Genomic DNA, 20,902 nt, shown 5'->3' with positions numbered 1-20,902 from the left:
CTCTACCAATCAGAAGTGATCACGAAGAATCACGAATCACTGTGAAAAATCATCGTGATTGAGAACGAACGTGATTGAATCACGAGTGATTCAAAAGTAGCAGTTCACGCCATCTCTAGTTGTTACTACGTGTCGATTCATTCAATTATCGATAGCATTTCGTAGTTACGTGTAGTTACGTTTTACGTGGTTACGAGTGTAACGGTGTGTTGGTGCCACGCGTCTAAGTTCGAACTAACCTGAAACGGAACGTCACAATAATCAGGAAAATGACTGCGTTAACAGTTATTGGAAAATTTTGGCAAGAGTACACGAAAACTACGCCAAAAAAGCTTAAAATAATAGATGCCTATTTGCTTTATGTGTTTCTAACGGGTGTCATACAATTCGTTTATTGTTGTCTCGTGGGAACGTTCCCTTTCAACAGCTTTCTGAGCGGATTTATTTCTTGTGTCTCCTGTTTCGTTCTTGGAGGTATTTTGCTAATAATCATTTTATTTCCAATTTGTATAGATTTTTATAAATTTCAGTTTAAAATGTTTTAGTTCTTCAATATTATTTTACCTAAAAGTTCTGTCAATATTTATCAAAAATCATTTATATGACATTATCTTTTCATTGAAAGAAATATCCCTTTTTCACTAAGTCATTTCTTTTTTTTCAAGAAGTAGATACTTTTATAGGATGTTTTCATGTAAATTAACGCTCATTGTTACATATTTATTAAAACATTGATTCATCCTTTTGTTTCAGTTTGCTTACGGCTACAAGTAAATCCACAAAACAAAAGTCAGTTTCATGGAATAAGTCCTGAGAGAGGATTTGCAGACTTCATTTTTGCACATGTTATTCTTCATATTGTTGTAATGAATTTCATTGGTTAAGGACAAAGAAGAAAGGATTTGTAAAATTTTCTAATAAAATCTTCAAACCTGTTATTGGTAATGAGTACATTGTTTTAAAAATATCTGTATATTTAAAAATAAATTTCATAAGGAAGTAACTTATTCGAATTTATATTTAATAAGTTTTACAAAAGTTTGGAAATGAATATTGGACTAATGGTTATTTTTAATAATTTTAATAAGAATGACAATTGAAATAAAAGAATATATTTTAACTTTATTAATTATTTATAAATTTGAGAAGTTTGCATTAGTGTATGTGAACTACATTATAGATTAATATTCAAGATACTTGGTACTAATTATGGTTTTCTGATAAGCTATGTCTTGATATCAATGTAATATCAGTATAATGTAGATAGAAAATATGCAGACAAAATATCAGAATATTTTACTCAAAATACATGGCTTATATCTGGATAAACTATGAAGATGTAGAAATATTTTGATTATTTGGGAAGAAACTCTGTATTTATTAATAGTTATGTAATTGAACACACTTATCATGGATTAAATTTTATTTACACATATACATTAAAGCCTATTATAGAATTGTTTATGTATATATAAATTTAATCTCTACCATCTAATTTTTATGCATTGATTTAATAAATGAATTCTATGTTATTCTGAACGTAATTTTGAATTTTCCTTTTTACCATTATTAGTATACTTGTCATCCATAAATTAACTAAACTTGAATAAATAAGCATTTTTTTGCTTGTTTATAAGCTCGTTTCTAAGAGTTGTATGAATAATTTAGGAAAAATTGTCAGTAGAATACAAATAAATAAGTAATGGGATTTTAGTCATGACTAATATTGCACTTATAATTTATATTTAATTGTATTTTATACTAAACCTATAAAGGAACATTGGAGTTCTGCATTACATTTCTGTTACATTTATTTACACAACATATAGTGTATTCATGAATCTATCATATTTTAGATGCACAAGGAATTAAGATGAAAGATCATTAAACAAGATCAAAATTACCTTCATACAAAATGGTTTTTGTGTTTTCAATAGTGAAATAGGAAGTCAACTTTAGACAAGTGTTCTTTACCTGTAAATTAGGAATCGACAGAGAAAACCACGATTCAGGCATAAGTTTTTCAAATAAAATTAGAAGTTTCTGATCATCCACTTTTATAAATAATTGCTTAGATGCGCTGATGTTAAAAATATCTCATGTTAGTAAAACTTCCTCCATAAAGATAGATTGAAATTACTGCCGAATGTATATGAATTACAAAATTAAATAAGAAGAAAAAAATATAATGTTACAAATATTATAAAATTGCGCACTAAGTTTTATATACAAGTCAATATGTCTCGATACACAGAAGGAAGCTGTCTAAAAGGAATTATACATTATTATTTTTGAAAATATAAAATCTCGTTAAAACGAATGCTGTATGTTTCACATATGAATACACATAATACTTATCTCGGAGACAAAATGCCACTATAGCAGTATTGCATATTTCTTTTACACCTTTGTTGATATGCAACATAAATACATTAATTTTTTTTTCAATTTCTTTTCATTATGACTTTAATAAATGTAGTCTTATACTCTCTACAAAGTGTTTACTTCTCGGTCCTTTCTTTATTATACATGTACTGAACACTGATGTTGAAGTATTCTGTTCAATTAACTCTTTAAACATTTCTATTATGTGTAAAAAGTGTTATTACAAAAATTGAGACAATTACATAACATTAATACTTGTTATTGAATACATCTTTGTAAACACAGTTGTGGGAAGTTTTTAAAATGAAATGATATTACAATAATGGTTTTACTACTACTTTTTTTTTTAATATTAGCGTCATTAAAACTTAATAACAATATTCAATGAAAAAGGATATATTACAATTTTATATTGCAATATAAAAACTACTGTACCCTGTACATCTCTTTTGGAAACCGACACATAGTATTTTTATATTAACACGTTCGCTGCCGCGTCAGTCACCGGTGACCGACACTCGAACTTACATGGCTTTTTTAAAACATTCGAGACCAACATATTATGATAAGATTATCTCCAACAAGTGCAAACAATTTTTGGAATTCTATTTTGAGATCACAATTGGCTCATCGGTTGAGTCATCGGTCTCAAACGTGTTAAAATGCTTACAATACCTAAACTCTAATATTTGTCAATTTTCGAATAACATTAATATCATTAGGTATACAATAAAATAATAATAATTACACAAATCAAGTATTAAATGTTTTTATTTTCCACACTGTAATTTGAACAAATGTTGATGATAACTAGAACGCCTCTACGGTATCCAGCATGAACGAAAAAACATAGAAAACTCGCATGGCAGCGAACGTATTATGTAATTTATATGCGAAGAAACATGAAAATATGACAATAAATTTTAATGTGTGTACAGCGCATATTCTCAAAAATAATCGTTTTAAAAAGCGTAATAATACATACTTTGGTGTTTACTGTGGTAGCCGTAAATTTATATATACAGAGTGTCTACGTATAAGTTCGGACATAGGCAGGGTGTCAATTCTACAAGAAATTTCCAACAAAAAATTACTCTTACACATTTTCTTTGTGTCGACTTATTTTCGAGTATTTTCACTTTTAATTTTTTTTCCTGTGTTTTCGACTTGACACTCTTTAAACGGCCATAACTCCACCAAATTACTGCGCAAACTTAAAACTAGGTATACCATTCGAAAGAGTGTTCAATTTCCCACCTCTCTGATGCAAAACGAAAATTTATTACATAGATTTAACAAGTGAAAAATTAGGTAAATCTTTACATTGTGACAATTTCAAAAAATTTGACTTTTTCTCTATCTATTTTTCGGTTTCAATACATAGTTGTTTGGCGGGCACTCCTCGGGAAAAACTTCCTCGAAGTCTCAGGTTTTGAATGGTATTGTCAAAAAAAATGATACGGTGGTATTTTAGGGAGAAAATGACGTTTGAATGCAGAAAAGCGTACGTTTTTAGGTGAAAATCGACATTTTTCACCAAAAATCGACTTTTCACTTAAAAATTAGCTTAACATCGGGTTTGATGTATTTTTTGGTGACACATGCGAGCCTTCCCAGGAACCGTAAGGTCCGCTAAATTCTAATAATAATACTTCATTTATTACATTAAAAATTAAGATAAAAAAAGTTCGGAATTGATACAAATTTTTATTGATTCAAGTTTTGATTTAGGAGGCGGGCATTTTGAAAGCTTAAATCAATAAAAATTTGTATCTATTCTGAATTTTTTTACCTTAACTTTTAATTTAATAAATAAAGTATTATTATTGGAATTTAGCGGACCATACGGTTCCCTTTCTCTTGTTCCAATAAACTATGTTTTCAAATTTAGACTCTTTTATCGGCTCTCCTGCGGCGAAAAAATCGATTTTTTGCTTTGTGAAATCGATCGTGTTCCAATCTCCGTATCATTTATCGGTATACCGAGGTACATTTTTATTAAACAGTCTCTAAAAATGAAAATTCTATGGATACATGTTTAAAAACAATTCCCAGATAGCACAGGTACGTCTTATGTACCGTCCATAAGACGTCCGGTACTGGACGTTCGGGACGTCCCTGGGACGTCCGATGTGGACATTCCCAGAACGTTCTCTGTAAAATTGAGGTATAAAAAAAATTAAATTTAAATTTTATATATCTTCTTTTATTTGTTGGTGGATTTTTAGTTAACTGTATTTATTTCTTGTAACTGGATTCCATGAAAACGACGAACAACAAATCTTCCAATTTTTATTTAACCTCCGGCGGGATTCGAACTCACGGACTTTCGAACTACAACGCAACCTGCTTCCTCACTTACCCATAAACGACTTTGCTAAACCGACTCATATTTTAGGCTTATATACTGATCGCATTAATATTCGGACACTTTTTAAAACACAATTCCTTCTTTTGAAATTGGTCTAAATGACGAACTTTTTTTTGAAAAGTTAGAAGAATTAATATACTAGGTAATTCTGAATAGTTCCAAATATTACATACATATCACATCTCATATGTACAAAAAATATTGTATTCCTAATATTGAATAAACATTTTGTTTTACATGTACAAACATATATTTTATTGCGAATATTAGATAAATATCTGTTTTATCTAAGGAAAAAAATTTTCTGTTGCGAATATTAGATAAATATCTGTTTTATCTACGGAAAAAAATATTCTGTTGCGAATATTAAATAATGATTGTATACCCAGATAGCACAGGAACAGGAACGTCTTATGTACGTCCATGGAACGTCCGGTGCTGGACATTCCCAGAACGTTTTCTGTACGTCCATGAGACGGCCGGTGCTGGACATTCCCAGAACGTTTTCTGTACGTCCAGGGGACGTCCGGTGCTGGACATTTCCAGAACGTTTTCTGTACGTTCTCTGTACGTCCATGGGACGTCCAGTGCTATCTGGTATAATAATATTAAGCAATTAATGAATTAATTAATTAATATTAATTTGCAATTGTAAATAGTGTATTTTATATTCGGAAAAAAATATTCTGTTCTACATATTGAATAAATATTATATTATAAAGAATGTTAATAAATAATATTTATTTTGTTTAAAAAAAAGTATTTTTCCCTAAATCTAGAAAGTTCAAAACGGACATCCCTGGGACGTACAAAATTTAGGTCCCATGGACGTTCGCAGGACGTTCCGGCCGGACGTCCCTGAGACGTACAAAATTTACGTCCCATGGACGTCCTAAGGACGTCGGACGTTTGGACGTAAACTGGACATAAAATGGACGTCCATGGGACGTTCGGTGCTATCTGGGTTATTATTCACTTCGCACTCATACTTGAGGTGTCAAAAAACCAGTTTTTTCCCTAATTGGGGAGGCTCGCATGTGTCACCAAAAAATACATCAAACCCGATGTTAAGCTAATTTTTAAGTGAAAAGTCGATTTTTGGTGAAAAATGTCGATTTTCACCTAAAAACGTACGCTTTTCTGCATTCAAACGTCATTTTCTCCCTAAAATACCACCGTATCATTTTTTTTGACAATACCATTCAAAACCTGGGACTTCGAGGAAGTTTTTCCCGAGGAGTGCCCGCCAAACAACTATGTATTGAAACCGAAAAATAGATAGAGAAAAAGTCAAATTTTTTGAAATTGTCACAATGTAAAGATTTACCTAATTTTTCACTTGTTAAATCTATGTAATAAATTTTCGTTTTGCATCAGAGAGGTGGGAAATTGAACGCTCTTTCGAATGGTATACCTAGTTTTAAGTTTGCGCAGTAATTTGGTGGAGTTATGGTCGTTTAAAGAGTGTCAAGTCGAAAACACAGGAAAAAAAATTAAAAGTGAAAATACTCGAAAATAAGTCGACACAAAGAAAATGTGTAAGAGTAATTTTTTGTTGGAAATTTCTTGTAGAATTGACACCCTGCCTATGTCCGAACTTATACGTAGACACTCTGTATACAGAGCGTTGGCGAACGGGTGGTGCAACCGAGCAGGGAGTGACACTACATGTAAAAATAAGTCTAAAAAAAGAGGTAACATTTTTTCGTTTGACGCTTCCTTTTCGAGAAAGTCAAGTTTGAAAATTCTATCCAGTACGCGTGTACTATACCGCCTCTAGGTTTAGATATGTACTATAAATAAGAAATGGTTATTTATGGACAATACATTTATTAATTTTATTAACGTTTCTAACGTTACATAACATTATTGAACAACATTATTGAATAAAATGTTCAAAGTTCTGTCCTTGTTGTCGCGTACATATCATTGCTCGCCTTATTAGTGAGTCATGAACTGACGCTAATGAACTTGGATACTTTATATAATTAAAATCATTTATTATTTTTTTCTTCAATTGAAGAGAATTCTCATTTGTTTCTGAGATTTAAAAATTGTTGCCTATAATATTCAGCTGCTGCTGTTACATTTCGGACAAGCTCCTAATGCTTTTATCATTTCGACGTATTCACGGTTGCTATAAGTAGACATTGTCTCAGCTTGACTGATCGAAACAGACTAAAAGTAGAGGAAAGTCGTATGGTGGAAGAAAAAACGTAAGGAAACTTGTAGCGAACAATGACTTGGGGAGACGGTCCAGTGCACGCGTACTGGATAGAATTGTCAAACTCGTTTTTCTCGAAAACGAAGCGTCAAACGAAAAAATGTTATTCCTTTTTTTCAACTTATTTTTACATGTAGTATCACCCTCTATTGGGCTGTACCACCCGTTCAGCCACACCCTGTGTATGTTTTAAATTTTTGTTTAAAATATGTTAAAACTGATTAAAAGATGCGTACTCTTCATTTTCATACCGTAAGCTTTAGGAGAAATTTCAAACTACCTAATATTCAAATTTGAGAATAAAATGTCCGTGTAATTTTTAAATGACGCATGATTTGTTGCCGAATGAGCGCTTAAAAAACAGAATGATTTTCAGCAAAATACAACATATACAAATTGTTGTAACATATCATTCGAATATTTTCATAATTTACATTATTTTCATGGCACTCGAACAATTCATTCTTATAATCTTTATTCGTTGTGAGCAGTACAAGGTTCTTTTCATTGTATATATTTATAATAGAATATATTAATGGGAATTTAAATAAAAATACTTCGCCAAAGAAATTATTGATTTCACATATTCTACTCAGAGTGTTTTTTTATATGTGAAATGTTTCTTGAATTTGTATTTCGATAACATTCAGATACAATTTAAAATAGTGTTTTCCAAAGAAAATAAAATGCTGCTAGGAAAATATGCTCGTAGAATTGATAAAAAAATGTAATTCTATTGCAAAAAGAAAACACAAATTTTTATTTTTTATACCCTAATAAACAATATTTTATTTGCAAACATATGTGTTTTAAATATAATTTTCTCGAACAATGTAAATATTTACTTACGATTACTTGTATTATCTCTAAAATCAAACATAAAATATTATAATAAAATTAATAACAAAATTATAGTAATCATTCACTAGTAAAAACGCTATATGTTTTTATTTCTTACTTATATGAAATAGAATATGAAAAAAAAAGAAATATTACCTTCGACAGTACATTCTTATCTTTATCAGTCCTCTAATCCACCGATGAGTATATAATTCACAACCAATCGATAGTATACGTTAAAATCACTTTTCTCTATTTTTAAGAAAATTCATTTTCTTACGAACAGAAAATGAAGATTCTAAAGAAAATAACCTAAAACTGGAATTACATTATGATTCCCAAGAAAAATATTTCTCTTAAGAAAATGTAATCAAAAATTCTAAGTAACTTTTCTTAGAATCTAAAAAATAATAATTTTAGCGAAAGGTTATTTTCTTATAATACGAAATTAAATTTCCCAAGGACGTATTAAAAAAAAAATACAATATAAAGAATCCTGGGAAAATTTATTGGAAAAAAATTAAAAGTTTCGAAATCGTTATAGCACTTAACAATTACATGAATAAATACAGAATAAAAAAATAATTAAGCGAGTAATACTTTTAAGTTAAATTTTCCTTACTAAAGCTAAAGAATTAAACAGTTAATACTTTAAGTTAATTTTACTTAAGATTTAAAAAACGTGTATTCTTAAGGAAAGTATTTTTCTCAAGAAAAAAAGCATACAACTTCCAAATGAATGCATTTTTAGATGTGGTGAAATTAAACTTAAAACGACAAATATTTATGACAATGCGAAACAAAAATGTCTATGGAAACTAAGGAAAGAAACAAATAAAAATCTGTGCCTCTAAATATTATTTTTCTTAAGTGTAATAATAATTAAAATTGTTAAAAAAATTTTAGGAACAAACACACTGAATAAGGAAATGTGGTTTTCTCAAAACTAAGAGTAAGCAAGACTTGTAAGGTGAACAAAAATAAGTAGACGCCAATGGACGCGTTACCAAAGAAAATCAGTCGTATACACACTTCGAAAAAGATAGCTGCTACGAAGCACGAAAAATCAAACTTTGTATCAACATGTATTTCTCTGTTTTTCCTATTTTAAGAAGTGGCGTTAGAGACACGTTGTTGTTCAGTTTCATGCTTTTTTCGACGTTTCTCGAAGTATCTCCTCCTAGCACCGAGTATCATGTGCTCTTTGCGACGTTGAAGGATGAGCTCTCTTTCGGTTGAAGATTTAGAAAATCGTCCTCCTAGGTTGGAAGGCTCTTCGCCGCTGCAATAATTTGTTATGAAAATTTGTATGTAGTTCTATTTCAGTGTTAATCCTTTGCACTTGTGTGTCCCCTCTGAAAGGGCATCGTAAGTCTAACATATTTTATTAAGGATTATACAAGATGAACTTACGCGGACGTAAATTTATAAAAAAATGCGAGTTCTGTTGAACTTGTAATATTAAACATGTTGATCTAAGTAAGTTAAGTCGCGCGTTGGTGCAAAATACACTGTTTTAATTTTTTATTAGAAATACTTTCGCATATTTGGTAAAGTAAATTTAGTAGAAATAGATAGTAAAGAAATAAAATTACCTGTCAGCAATAGGAATGTCAAACCTTGGATCGGAGGATGACGGCATTGAAGGGGTATTCAAGGAAACACTAATCTCAGGATTCGTATGGATCTGCGGGACGGATTCCAAATGCGATTCTTCAATTAAATGATGAGGTGGTATCAATACTCCATCAAGAATGTTCTCAACGGTCCATTCAACTGATCTTGTCATCCTGAGGTCTTCTACAATTAGGTTGCGCGGAAAATGCGGAAATAATTGCTGCACCTGGTTCAGTAACAAATAGATACAAGGTATAACAAAATTAACTTAGTTCAGTTACCAAAATTAGCCAGAAATCTTTTTTACTTGATTAATAATACACTACTACCAACAATTAGCGGGACACTTTTTCAAACCGTCGTAACTATGGGAGTTTTCAACCCATTGAAATGAAACTGCGTGAGGAGCACTTTTGAAGTGTCCAAGGCATTGGGGCGATACAGTTTTGATGTCTTTTTTCGCGTGAATGGCAATAAAATACGAAAATGTCGATTTTTTTAAAAACTCGCTTCCAACTTTAGACTCATCTGCAGGGTGAACGAGTAACCCCACGTCAACGCTGTTCGCGGATTCTGACGCGCGAATGCTTTATTAACAGAACCCCCAAAAATCAGATTTTTTGAATCACGCTTTCATTGTCAAATCGGAGCAGATTTGAGTCCTTGGACCGTACCTTAGACCGTACCACATGTGTTCCACGCAACAAAACATCGTTCCAACTCTTACACTTTGGCGTGGATCACCCCTACCTCTGCCCCCCTCCCTTCAGCTCTGGGGGCAGTTTTCGAAATGGGACATTTTCGGCATTCATCCTTAATGTATCAAGAACAAACATGGCGAATTTCATCGTCCTCCGATGTGTGGAAGTGCTCCCTTATGAAGGGGGTTGAAAATTTGCGAGCTGTTCCACCCTCCACAGGGTCCCTATGGGGTGATACCATTTTCTCGATCAGGGGGGTCCAGAGAATGCATTGAGCCCAAAATCGAGACCGTCGTCCAAAAATTGTGGATTTTAGAGGGGGTGGGAGGTTGTGGGGGGTGGGTTTGTCCGAGAGGGATTTCAAGAGGTGAATTTTGTAGAGGGCATCAAGGAGGGTCGCCCCAAAGGTTTTTTCAAATTTTTCAACTCCTTCCGTCATCCCTGGCCTGTTTCAAAGAGGCGTTTTTCTAGGGAGGGAAAAACCCCCCCTTTAGGGAGGGTGAATTAACCCCTTCGCGTCAACCCTCGCCAATGCAACTTTACACACGCCTAGGGGACACTTCAAAAGTACTCCTCACGCAGTTTCATTTCAATCGGTTGAAAACTCCCATAGTTACGATGGTTTGAAAAAGTGTCCTGCTAATTGTTGGTAGTAGTGTACTTTATGAATTTCTTGTTATGTATTTCTAGTATATGTTCAGAAACAAAGAGAACAAAGTTTAACGACTACTACTGTGATAGAGTGAAAAAAAAATGCTGTATTTTTTCCATACTAAATCATTTTTTTAATAAACCTCAATATTTAAATAAATTTAAAATGAAACAACGTACCTGTCGTATCATAGCATCCATTTGGGAGTTGTTATGCGCAATAGTAGAAATATTTCCACGCAATCTATTATGAGAGACTTCGACAGAGAAGCTTGGTAACCAGGAAACATATCTTGAGCCATCGAAATGAAAGAAATGATTTTCGTTCCGTCTTGCCGGTGTTTGTGGCTCAGCTGGTAATTCTTGCGTGTTTTCACGGTGATTAGGTTGCATACTTAAAGCAAGTCTACAGGTTGGGCAAGATGTGTCCTGCTCTAACCAAGATTGCAAACAAGAATTATGAAAGAGATGAGCACAAGGTAGCTTTCGTGCAGTTTCCATTTTCTCCCAACAAATAGCACAATTGTCTGAATTTTCTGCTAGTTCTTCCTGTGTTGCCATTGGATAACTAAAAGAAATATCGAAACGGATTGTTTAAAATTGTTTATCATTATTGAAATAAATCAAAGAAATGCGAGTTTAATCATTCATTTATAACTTTGTGTAATACAAAAATAATGAAAAGGTATGCTTACTTCTGTTCCATATGATTCAATACAGCAAGATAGTTTCTGTGTTTTGTAATTTTGCGCTGTATTTCGTAGAAGAGGTACCTAAGCTGCATACAGATTACAAGGGAGGCCATGCTCAACAAGATGTTACTCCAAAGTAGCATGTGGATATGATGGAGGAAATCCACAGCTAACACTATTAGCTCTGCCGATAGATCTGTATAATAAGTTAAAGGACCTCTCTTGTCCCAGGAACGCTGTGAGGGTGTTCCAGCTCCCCGTGTGTCATATAGGTGAATAATGTAACGCACCATCACATGAATTGTTCTGACACCTAACAGAATGCACTGTTAACAAAAAAATTAGAATGATCATTGCTCCTTTCTATTATACTTTTTAGTTTAATTATATACATATAGGTTTTTATTCTTACAAACAAAAAATTTATACATGTATTAGGGAATAAATGAACAAACAAAATTGATATTACCTCAGCTGCAGTAAAGACAAATGTGTTGAATGAAACGAAGAAAAAGGCTGCAGCTGTGCAAAGTAGCAGCATGAAAGAGGATAATGCCAAAATTGCACCAAGAAGTCCAAGAAGTCTTGCATGACTCCAACCTGGTGTTGTTGGTGAAAACGATAACTAAAAAATAATAATAGAGTCAGTACAAATATAATATATTATAATAAGTATTAGTGCTACACAATTCTTTTTGCACAATTCAAAAATAGTAAAAATATTATCTACTTAAATGTATCTTACTTGTGTATTTCTTATACAGAATAGTTTAAATATAAGACATTAATTTTTGAAGTTCAGATAAAACTGATTTAGACTATTCTCAATTTTAGTGGTTCAATTACATATTCATAAAAGTATTTAAATTCCTTCAGAGAAAATGCTAAACGAACTTGTGAAAACAAGAAGAGTTCAAGTTGTTTGTAACCTTTTTAAAAAATTCCATTATGCTAATCCTTCCCAGAATTATATTCTGCGCATGCCATTGTATATGACTAGTTGTCGAGTTGGAAGAATGATATATATAAATATTCTTGATTTATAGAATAAGATCCTGTATATATATACAGGGTGTCCCAAAAATGTTGTAACACATTGAAAGGAGTGGTTGGGGAGGTGATTTGAAACAACTTTTACCTTAGCGAAAATGTTGTCCGAGGCTCGTTGAGGAAAACACTGACCTTCGATGCATGTTGAGTCACTTGTTCGCGTACAAGCGCGGCCGCTTAGCTCGTAGCCTTCGCTACCGCGGCCGGTCCACCGATATCCGCGCGCTCTGATTGGTCGACGTTTTCCGTTAATATCTCCTCAACGAAGCCTCGGACAACATTTTCGCTAAGGAAAAAGTTGTTTCGAATCACCTCCCGAACCAACCCTTTCAAGGTGTTACAACATTTTTGGGACACCCTGTATACAGTACGTCACATAGCTCGAAGAGGTATAACCCAGTTACCTCTATTTGATTATACTAACGGGATTCACACGAATTTATTACATAACGGACTCGCGAGATATTTTGTTTTTATACAAAGGACGTCTACTTCCAACGAAAATGAATCAGTTAGCACAGATGTACTTTTCTTTTCCATTTGTTTCTCATATCAGACGAATTTTTTGTTGAGCATAGTGAATTTGTACTTTAGATTACAGAAATAGTAAATAGTTTTGGAAAAACAAAAGATATATTTAATGAATTCTATTTAATAATCAATATTCTTGATATCCAAGAAGCATATCAACTTGAAAATAATCACGCTTGAAATTTATAATTTTAAATGTACAATATAATTAATTTCATTTTGTATCCAGCTATTACAATACGATAATAAAAGCATCGTTATTACAAAAGGCAATAGGTATGATCTAGGAAACTTGACAAAAATAACACATGGAAGAAACATCGTTAACCAAATATTTGACTTTGAGAGCGAAACAACTTCCAGACTAGTTTTTTTATTATTACTGTCGAAAGTAACGGAGAACTGTTCAAGATAAACGAAGCATCTTGTATAAATTATAGCAGTAGAACAAATTTTGAAATGAATTGGCTGAAAATGGTATACTTTTAATTCGCTAAATATATTAATATCCATTAATTTTATTAATACTGTTGCGCCGAAGAGTTGAACACCGCGTAGAATCCATTATAACAGTCAGGATTTATTAAACAAACAGCAACTCTTGACGTTTATTTACAATAACTCAATTAACTTTGGTACAAGAAATACACGTTTGCTCAGTATTAGGTTTGTCACCATTCTGCTATTTCAAATATCTGCCGGTTCTTGACAACCGGAACGGGAACTTATTTCCGCTCGTTCAAAGGAGCCGCTTCAAATCATCGCAACATCTTCGCATTGTCGCCACGTTGCAACTTCGGGATATTGTGCGGCATCTTCATACCATCGCAACAATATAAATCAATTATTAATTGTGTAGCATACGAAAATTCAAGAAATAAGAAAAGCGAGCATACAAAGCTTCAATAGCTTCTACATAGAACATCGGAGAAAGGCTGCCGCGCGGTGCGAGACGCGAGGCGCGGATCACGAAATCGCGAACCTTTTCGCTTAACGACGCGACTGTTGACAACCGCGGCCGCGGATAGCAACTGTGCGATATAAATTGAGGGCTCGTAGACCTCTCTTAACCTGGCAGAACCAAATCAGCAGAATCATATCGGATTTAGTGGAATATTTAGTACTTATTTTGTACTAATTTGTATCACTAACAATAATTTTGTCGTGCCGTTTTCGAAAAAATCGTGGCGCTACTAGCTTAATATTAAGCTAGCAGGGCCACACGTCAAAATTAATAAAAATGAAAAAATTAGAGTAGATACATTTAGTACTGAATTTGTACTAATTTGTATCACTAAAAGAAATTTTGTACCTGTTACCGTTTACGAAAAAATCGTGGCGCTCCTAGCTTAATATTAATATTACGATTTTTTTGAAAACGGTAACAGGTACCAAATTTCTTTTGGTGGTACAAATTAATACAAATTCAGTACTAAATGTATCCGCTTTGATTTTTTCATTTATATTAATGTTTAACATTTTCAGCCACTAGCTTAACGTTAAACCAGCAGCGCCACAATTTTCTTGAAAACGGCAACAGGTACAAAATTATTGTTGGTGGTACAAATTAGTACAAAATAAGTACTAAATATTCCACTAAGTCCGATATGATTCTGTTGAATGGTCCTGGCAGCTTAAGAGAGGTGGCTCGTAGAGGCATTCGGCCTATTTGCCATTCCGGGTGAGAGGACGAGGTAAGACCATCGGCCGCTCTCGGAATTTGGCTTAGGGACTCCGGCAAGAGAGTTCGGCGATAATACCTGGATGCCTGTCGAGTAGGAAAGAACAGAGCTGCTCGTGGACATCCCAATTAGAACTAGGGGGAGGTTATTCCTGAACGGCCGTTCGTTTTTGGAGAGTTCGGCGATAATACCTAGACGCCAATTACGAGTGGAAAAGTACATTCTCCCATTGATGAATGATTCTCCAATTGATTCTCCCATTTCAAAGATTGGAAATTGTAAAAAATTGTAAAATGAAGAATTATATAATGCTCTTTTCCATAATTCCATTCTTTCTGAATTCCATTTATATAATTATCCGTTCCTAATCCACTGTATAACCATGTTCCTCACAATAAACTTTTGTTTGTCCAGAATCCTTTTCCTTCATTCCTTAACCATGGCTACAATTGTAATATTCTATTCACATATTTCATTAACATTGGAAACGCCTACAGTTGTACAGTGGACTAAAGAGTGGCGGGTGGATGACACGGACACGGTCACGGACCAATGCTGCATCTCCTTTACTATGCCCTTAGAAGTAACCCCTATTAGAGTATGATCTACAGATACCCTAGGGACACGGACTGGTGCTCTTAAGGGTGCGCAGGACTCAGAACAGAACTCCGAATTGACTTCAGCAACAGTCGCGGAAAAAGTAGGAAACTCCGGGACAAGGACAGAGAGGGCGATACAGAAATTGCAGGAGAGACGATTACAGGGCGATTAGGCTAGCATGATTTTTTTCAAGGATATTGAAGTAAAGAACCAATGTTTTCTAATAATTCTGGTTTTAATATATTCGTTACACTTTGGCGAATGGGACTCCAGGGGCTGATGTTGGAAAAAGTATATGTAAACAAATTTCTTCTATAAGAAAGAAAAAAAACGTACTTTTATTGTTTATAAAGTTTTAAGGCCGAAATTGCAAAATCAGGCCTTAGAATCGCATCCGCCAAAGTGTAACGAATATATTAAAACCAGAATTATTAGAATATATTGCTTCTTTGCTTTAATATCTTTGAAAAAAATCATGCTAGCCTAATCGCCCTGTCCTCGTCTTTCCTGCAATAGTTATATCGCCCTCTCTGCCCTTGTCCCGGAGTTTCCTGTTCTGACTCCTGCCCACCCTTAAGTCTGAGGCTGGGGGAGTCTCGAGATCGTCTTAGCACGGTGGGGTCGATCGAGAAAGGTGGAATTTCTACGCTCCTCTATGATCGAATTTTACGAGGCCACCTGCCCGCCGATAAGAAGTAGGCAGGACAAAAAGTGGCTTGGTGGAACAGAGAGCAGAACACTGTTCGCTCTAGTTCCCGCAAGCTGCTAAATAGGGCCCTGAAGATCATGAACAAGTCTGATTGGACGACTTACAAACCTACACAAAGGAACTATTAGGTCGAGTCATAAGTAACTTCCGTTTTTTTATCAGATATTTATTTTGCTCTCTTTAAATAACAATATTATATTAATTTATTATGTATTCACCACTGTTATCTGTAACCTTCTCCCATCTTCCTGGGAGTTTATCAATTCCATCCTTATAAAATGTGGTAGGTTTGAACTGGAAGAAATTTTCGACAGCCTGCCTGACTTGCTCTTTAGAATTGAAGGTTTTTCCATTCAAAAAGTTTTGTAAGGAAGAAAAGGTAGTAGTCTGTCGGAGCAAGATCCGGGGAGTAAGGTGGATGTGGTAAAACAAACCATCCAAGCTCAAGAATCTTTTCTTGAGTCACCCTTGGTGGATGTGGTCGCGCATTGTCATGTAAAAGAATTACGTTTCTGCAATTGACGAGTGCAGGACGCTTTTCATGGAGTTTCTTTTGCACTCTTTGCAACTGCTGAACGTATCTATCCGCAGTAATCGTTAAATTTTACTTCAACAATTCGTGGTGAATTATTCCTTGACAATCTCACCATACACACCTCTCCTCCGTGACATTTGCCCTTTCAAGCGCATGTGGCCGCAGCCCTTCGATAAAGTTTTTACTAAGAAACTAGGGTGCGTCGCGGGACTGATTTCCATGGAGAAATAGGAGCTACGTGCCTCTACGTATCTCCGCATAGAATTCATATAATCAACTCCCACTACCGATTTTTAACAGAATTTAGGGTATATAAACCGATGCGTTTTGCATCTCTCGGGCTCATTTTTTTTTAGGACACGCTGAAGTAACGTCGCGCTATACCTTATCCCGCGTAAGCAAGATCGGGTAGAATCCCCATAGAGCATAGTAAAGTAAAGTTCGGGTCATATTATTTGAGGAAGTATCAGACGCAGACTTCGTGTTACCTCATTGTAAGATCGGGTAGAATTCCCAGTCTAGCAAAGTCTCGAAATGTTTTTGGTAAATACCTTTTCAATTGTAAACGTGACTCCCGCATTTCAACCTCGGTGCGTAATCTAGAGAGATGAAATTAGTTTCCGCGATATACACAAAAATCACTTGTATAGTCCGTTAACCTAAACCTTCAATAGATATGTCGCAGGGAAATGATAAAAATAGAAATTTGACCAAATCCCTAAGGTAGATCAATTCACGGGAGATGTTAAAATAACAACTCTGTGAGGTCATTTCCCTAAAGAAAGTAAGTGATTTGGTCAAATCCCTTAACTGTTTTAGTGAAAAGATGGAATAATATTGTTTAGATATTAAAAGTATTAATGTAGTAAATCATGCGTTATTAAGTGTAGAGTAGGTAATACAACAATAGTCGTAGAAACATAAATTATTTATTAATTACATCCCCTAAAAATATTCTTTTTGTTTTTTTAAATATCAGCTTAATTACCTATAAGCTTAAGTACCTATTTCTTTTGCTAATTAGTCTCGAATAAATAATTTATGTTTCTATGAGTATTATTGTATTACCTATTCTACTTTTAATGACGCATGATTTACTAAATAAATACTTTCAATATCTAAACAATATTATTTCATCTTTACACTAAAACAGTTAAGGAATTTGATCAAATCATATTATTTCATCTTTTCGTTAAAACAGTTAAAGGATTTGATCAAGCCATACTATTTCATCTTTTCGCTAAAACAGGTAAAGGATTTGATCGAATCACTTACTTTCTTTAGGGAAATAACCATACGGTGTTGTTATTTTATCATCTCCCGTGAATTGATCTACCTTAGGGATTTGGTCAAATTTCTATTTTTATAGTTTCCCTGCGACATATACATGTATATTGTCTACGTGGAAGTACTGTCTGAAAGGGTTTGATGTATTTGTTTTGGCGTAGCGAGGGGGTGGTGGTGGTGGGGGGGGGGGGGGGCGCAATATTACATAAATCGGAAATCATACACAGGGTTCGTGTTTACGCTGGTTTCTTGGGAATCGCGTAAGCAGAGTAATTTTTAACGATAGCCGATGTGCTCAATTTATGACTAACCATCCTGGATATCATGCTGGGACCAAACATATCGACATTCGATGTCATTTTATCAGGGATATGGTCCAAAATGGAGAGGTTGTAATCGAATATATGCCAACGGAACGGATGGTGGCCGACGCACTGTCCAAATGTGTTTCGAGATAGAAGCACCTTAGTCTTTGCTACCATACAGGGTTAACCAGTCCGCCAACATTGAGGGGGACTGTTGGAAATAGACCCAATGTAGGCATTGGGAACAAGCTTTAACTGGAGGCGATTTGTCGAGCGCGAGCGCGCTCTAGGTTTTATCGTGGTTGATCATGAAGTGAATGCTACCAAATACAAATGCGTTAAATATATCGTTGCGCCGGGAGGTGGTGACACAACGAGGAGTAGTCATTTAAAATAATTAACACGTCTTTTATAAAAGGAACAAGAATTCAAAACGTTTATTAACTATAATAATAACTCAAGGTAAACACGTCTATTCGATATCAAGTCTTCACGCTGCCGCGACGATGCAACTTCGCAATATTGCGGCATCTTCATGCCGCCGCAACAATATTTTAAGAATATCGCCTAATGTATTTGTCTAGCATATTTATCTAATTGCATTGCATAATATATTTGTCTAATTACGTTCACTGATATATCTCTCTGATTATATTGTTTAATAAATTTGTGGCGCGACAAACTTGTTGGGAGAGCTTAGGTGTCTACTGTAAGAAATAGAGACCCACGAGTTTCGATTTTGGAGGATTACACTTTATTCTCTATGCGACACGTTTAGACGCATTCCTTTGAATGCCAGAGACGCGCTCGCCTAGTAGTTTATGACAGGAAGACAGGACTCCGTTTCCTAGTTGACACTGGCGCAGATCTATCGGTGCTCCTACGTACACTGGCAGGTCGACCCATGGTGCCAGCAAAATTAAAATTATTTGCGGCTAATAACTCGCCCATTGGCACCTATGGAGAGAAACTTTTGGCGCTGGATTTTGGCTTACGTCGCGCTTTTAATTGAGCGTTCACTGTGGCAGATGTTTCACAGCCAATCCTAGGAGCAGACTTTCTCCAGCACTTTGGCTTATTAGTCGAACTAAAAGGTAAGAGGATAGTCGACCGGGTGACTAATATCTTTTTTGCCGCAGGATTGTCTAAAAAGCCTGTCCCGAGTGTCACAACTGTGGCGAGAGATATGGAATGGCGTGGGCTGAGTAAAGAGTTCACGGATATCACTCTTCCGGCCGGCAATAAACCATTGCCAAACCAAGGCGTATATCACCATATTTTGACATCTGGACCTCCTATCGCTCAAAGAGGTAGATGACTCTCCCCTGAAAAATTGAGGGAAGCCAAGGCAGAATTTGAATTTATGATCGGTCAGGGAATATGCCAGCCATCCCCCAGCCAATGGGCGAGTCCACTGCACCTGGTGCCCAAAAAGAACGGGGATTGGAGGCCATGTGGCAATTATAGACGTCTAAATTCGGTGACGGTGCCTGATAAGTACCCCATTGCACATTTGCACGATTTTGCGCATAAACTGCATGGGTGCAAGATTTTTACGACCATCGATCTGACCAGGGCGTACAACCAGATACCGGTTGCACCAGAAGACATCCTGAAAACGGCCGTGATAACACCATTCGGTCTGTTCGAATTTAATGTGATGACGTTCTGCCTCTGCAATGCAGCGCAGACTTTCCAGCGTTACATCGACTCAGCTCTTCGTGGATTAAAATTCTGTTACGCATATATCGACGATATATTGATTGCGTCAAAGTCGAAGGAAGAACACCGCCGACACTTGAGAACCATTTTCGAAAGGCTGTGTGAATACGGTCTCTCAATTAACCTGACGAAATGCGTTTTCGGCGCATCGTCAGTCAACTACCTGGGGTATGAGATCGACGAACAGGGCACCAGATCATTACCAGAACGAGTAGCTGCGGTCTAGGAATATAAGAAGCCCTCCTCGATTGAGGAATTGAGACGCTTTTTGGGCGTCATAAACTTTTATAGGAAGAGCCTAAAAAACGCTGCTTCGACTCAGGCTTCTCTTCACGAGTACCTAGTCGGAGCAAAGAAGGACAAACGGCCGATTATTTGGACCCCGGAAGCGGAGAAGGCTTTTAAGGAATGTAAAACCCAACTCGCCAATGCGACTCTCCTCAGACATCCCAAGCAAGATGCACCGTTGTCCATTCAGACTGACGCCTCGGACACCGCGATGGGAGCGGTTTTAAAGCAGTTCCATAATAACGCCTGGGAGCCGCTGGGTTTTTTGTCCAAGAAATTCAATCCGGCACAAATGAATTATAGCACGTATGATAGAGAGCTACAGGCTAATTTACAGTGCTTTAAAATTTTTTCAGCATATGGTCGAGGGTAGGCAATTAATTGTCAGGACGGATCATAAGCCTTTGATCTATGCTTTCCAGCAGAAATCAGATAAGGCTTCACCTCGACAACTGCGGCAGTTGGACTACATTGAGCAGTTTACAACTGCAATTATCCACATTGCAGGGTCAGATAATACCACTGCAGATGCCCTTTCTAGGATAGAAAACTTCAGCTTGCCAATCTCTATCTCCACCGAGGAACTGACCATAGCGCAGCGTGAGGATGAACAACTGCGAGAGTTATTGTGTTCGGAGACAGCGTTGGATTTACGCAAACTGCGAATAGACAATACGGAGGAAACCATTTATTGCGACGTTTCCACCAGAGA

At 35.4% G+C, this 20,902-nt stretch overlaps 2 protein-coding genes across 2 annotated transcripts in view; one reads left to right on the top strand and one right to left on the bottom strand.

The window, feature by feature from the left end:
* Positions 1–113: 113 nt before the first annotated feature.
* On the top strand, positions 114–1,544 carry LOC128875691 (dolichyl-diphosphooligosaccharide--protein glycosyltransferase subunit DAD1). The gene is made up of 2 exons (XM_054121505.1): positions 114–474; positions 754–1,544. Exons 1-2 carry the CDS (start codon positions 270–272, stop codon positions 882–884), a joined length of 336 nt encoding a protein of 111 aa, XP_053977480.1. The 5' UTR covers positions 114–269; the 3' UTR covers positions 885–1,544.
* A 1,594-nt stretch (positions 1,545–3,138) lies between these two features.
* Positions 3,139–20,902, bottom strand: part of LOC128875687 (E3 ubiquitin-protein ligase AMFR-like) — a 95,226-nt gene continuing 77,462 nt past the window's right edge. The window contains exons 3-7 of the mRNA XM_054121501.1: positions 11,951–12,106; positions 11,485–11,807; positions 10,970–11,357; positions 9,416–9,663; positions 3,139–9,102 (exon numbers count right to left, since the gene is read on the bottom strand). Of these exons, the coding sequence (XP_053977476.1) occupies positions 8,928–9,102; positions 9,416–9,663; positions 10,970–11,357; positions 11,485–11,807; positions 11,951–12,106 (1,290 nt within the window). The 3' untranslated portion in view covers positions 3,139–8,927. The remainder of the gene's footprint in view (positions 9,103–9,415; positions 9,664–10,969; positions 11,358–11,484; positions 11,808–11,950; positions 12,107–20,902) is intronic.

The sequence above is a fragment of the Hylaeus volcanicus genome, chromosome 4 (assembly GCF_026283585.1).
Source record: "Hylaeus volcanicus isolate JK05 chromosome 4, UHH_iyHylVolc1.0_haploid, whole genome shotgun sequence".
NCBI lineage: Eukaryota > Metazoa > Arthropoda > Insecta > Hymenoptera > Colletidae > Hylaeus > Hylaeus volcanicus.
This window is presented reverse-complemented; position numbering and strand designations above follow the sequence as displayed.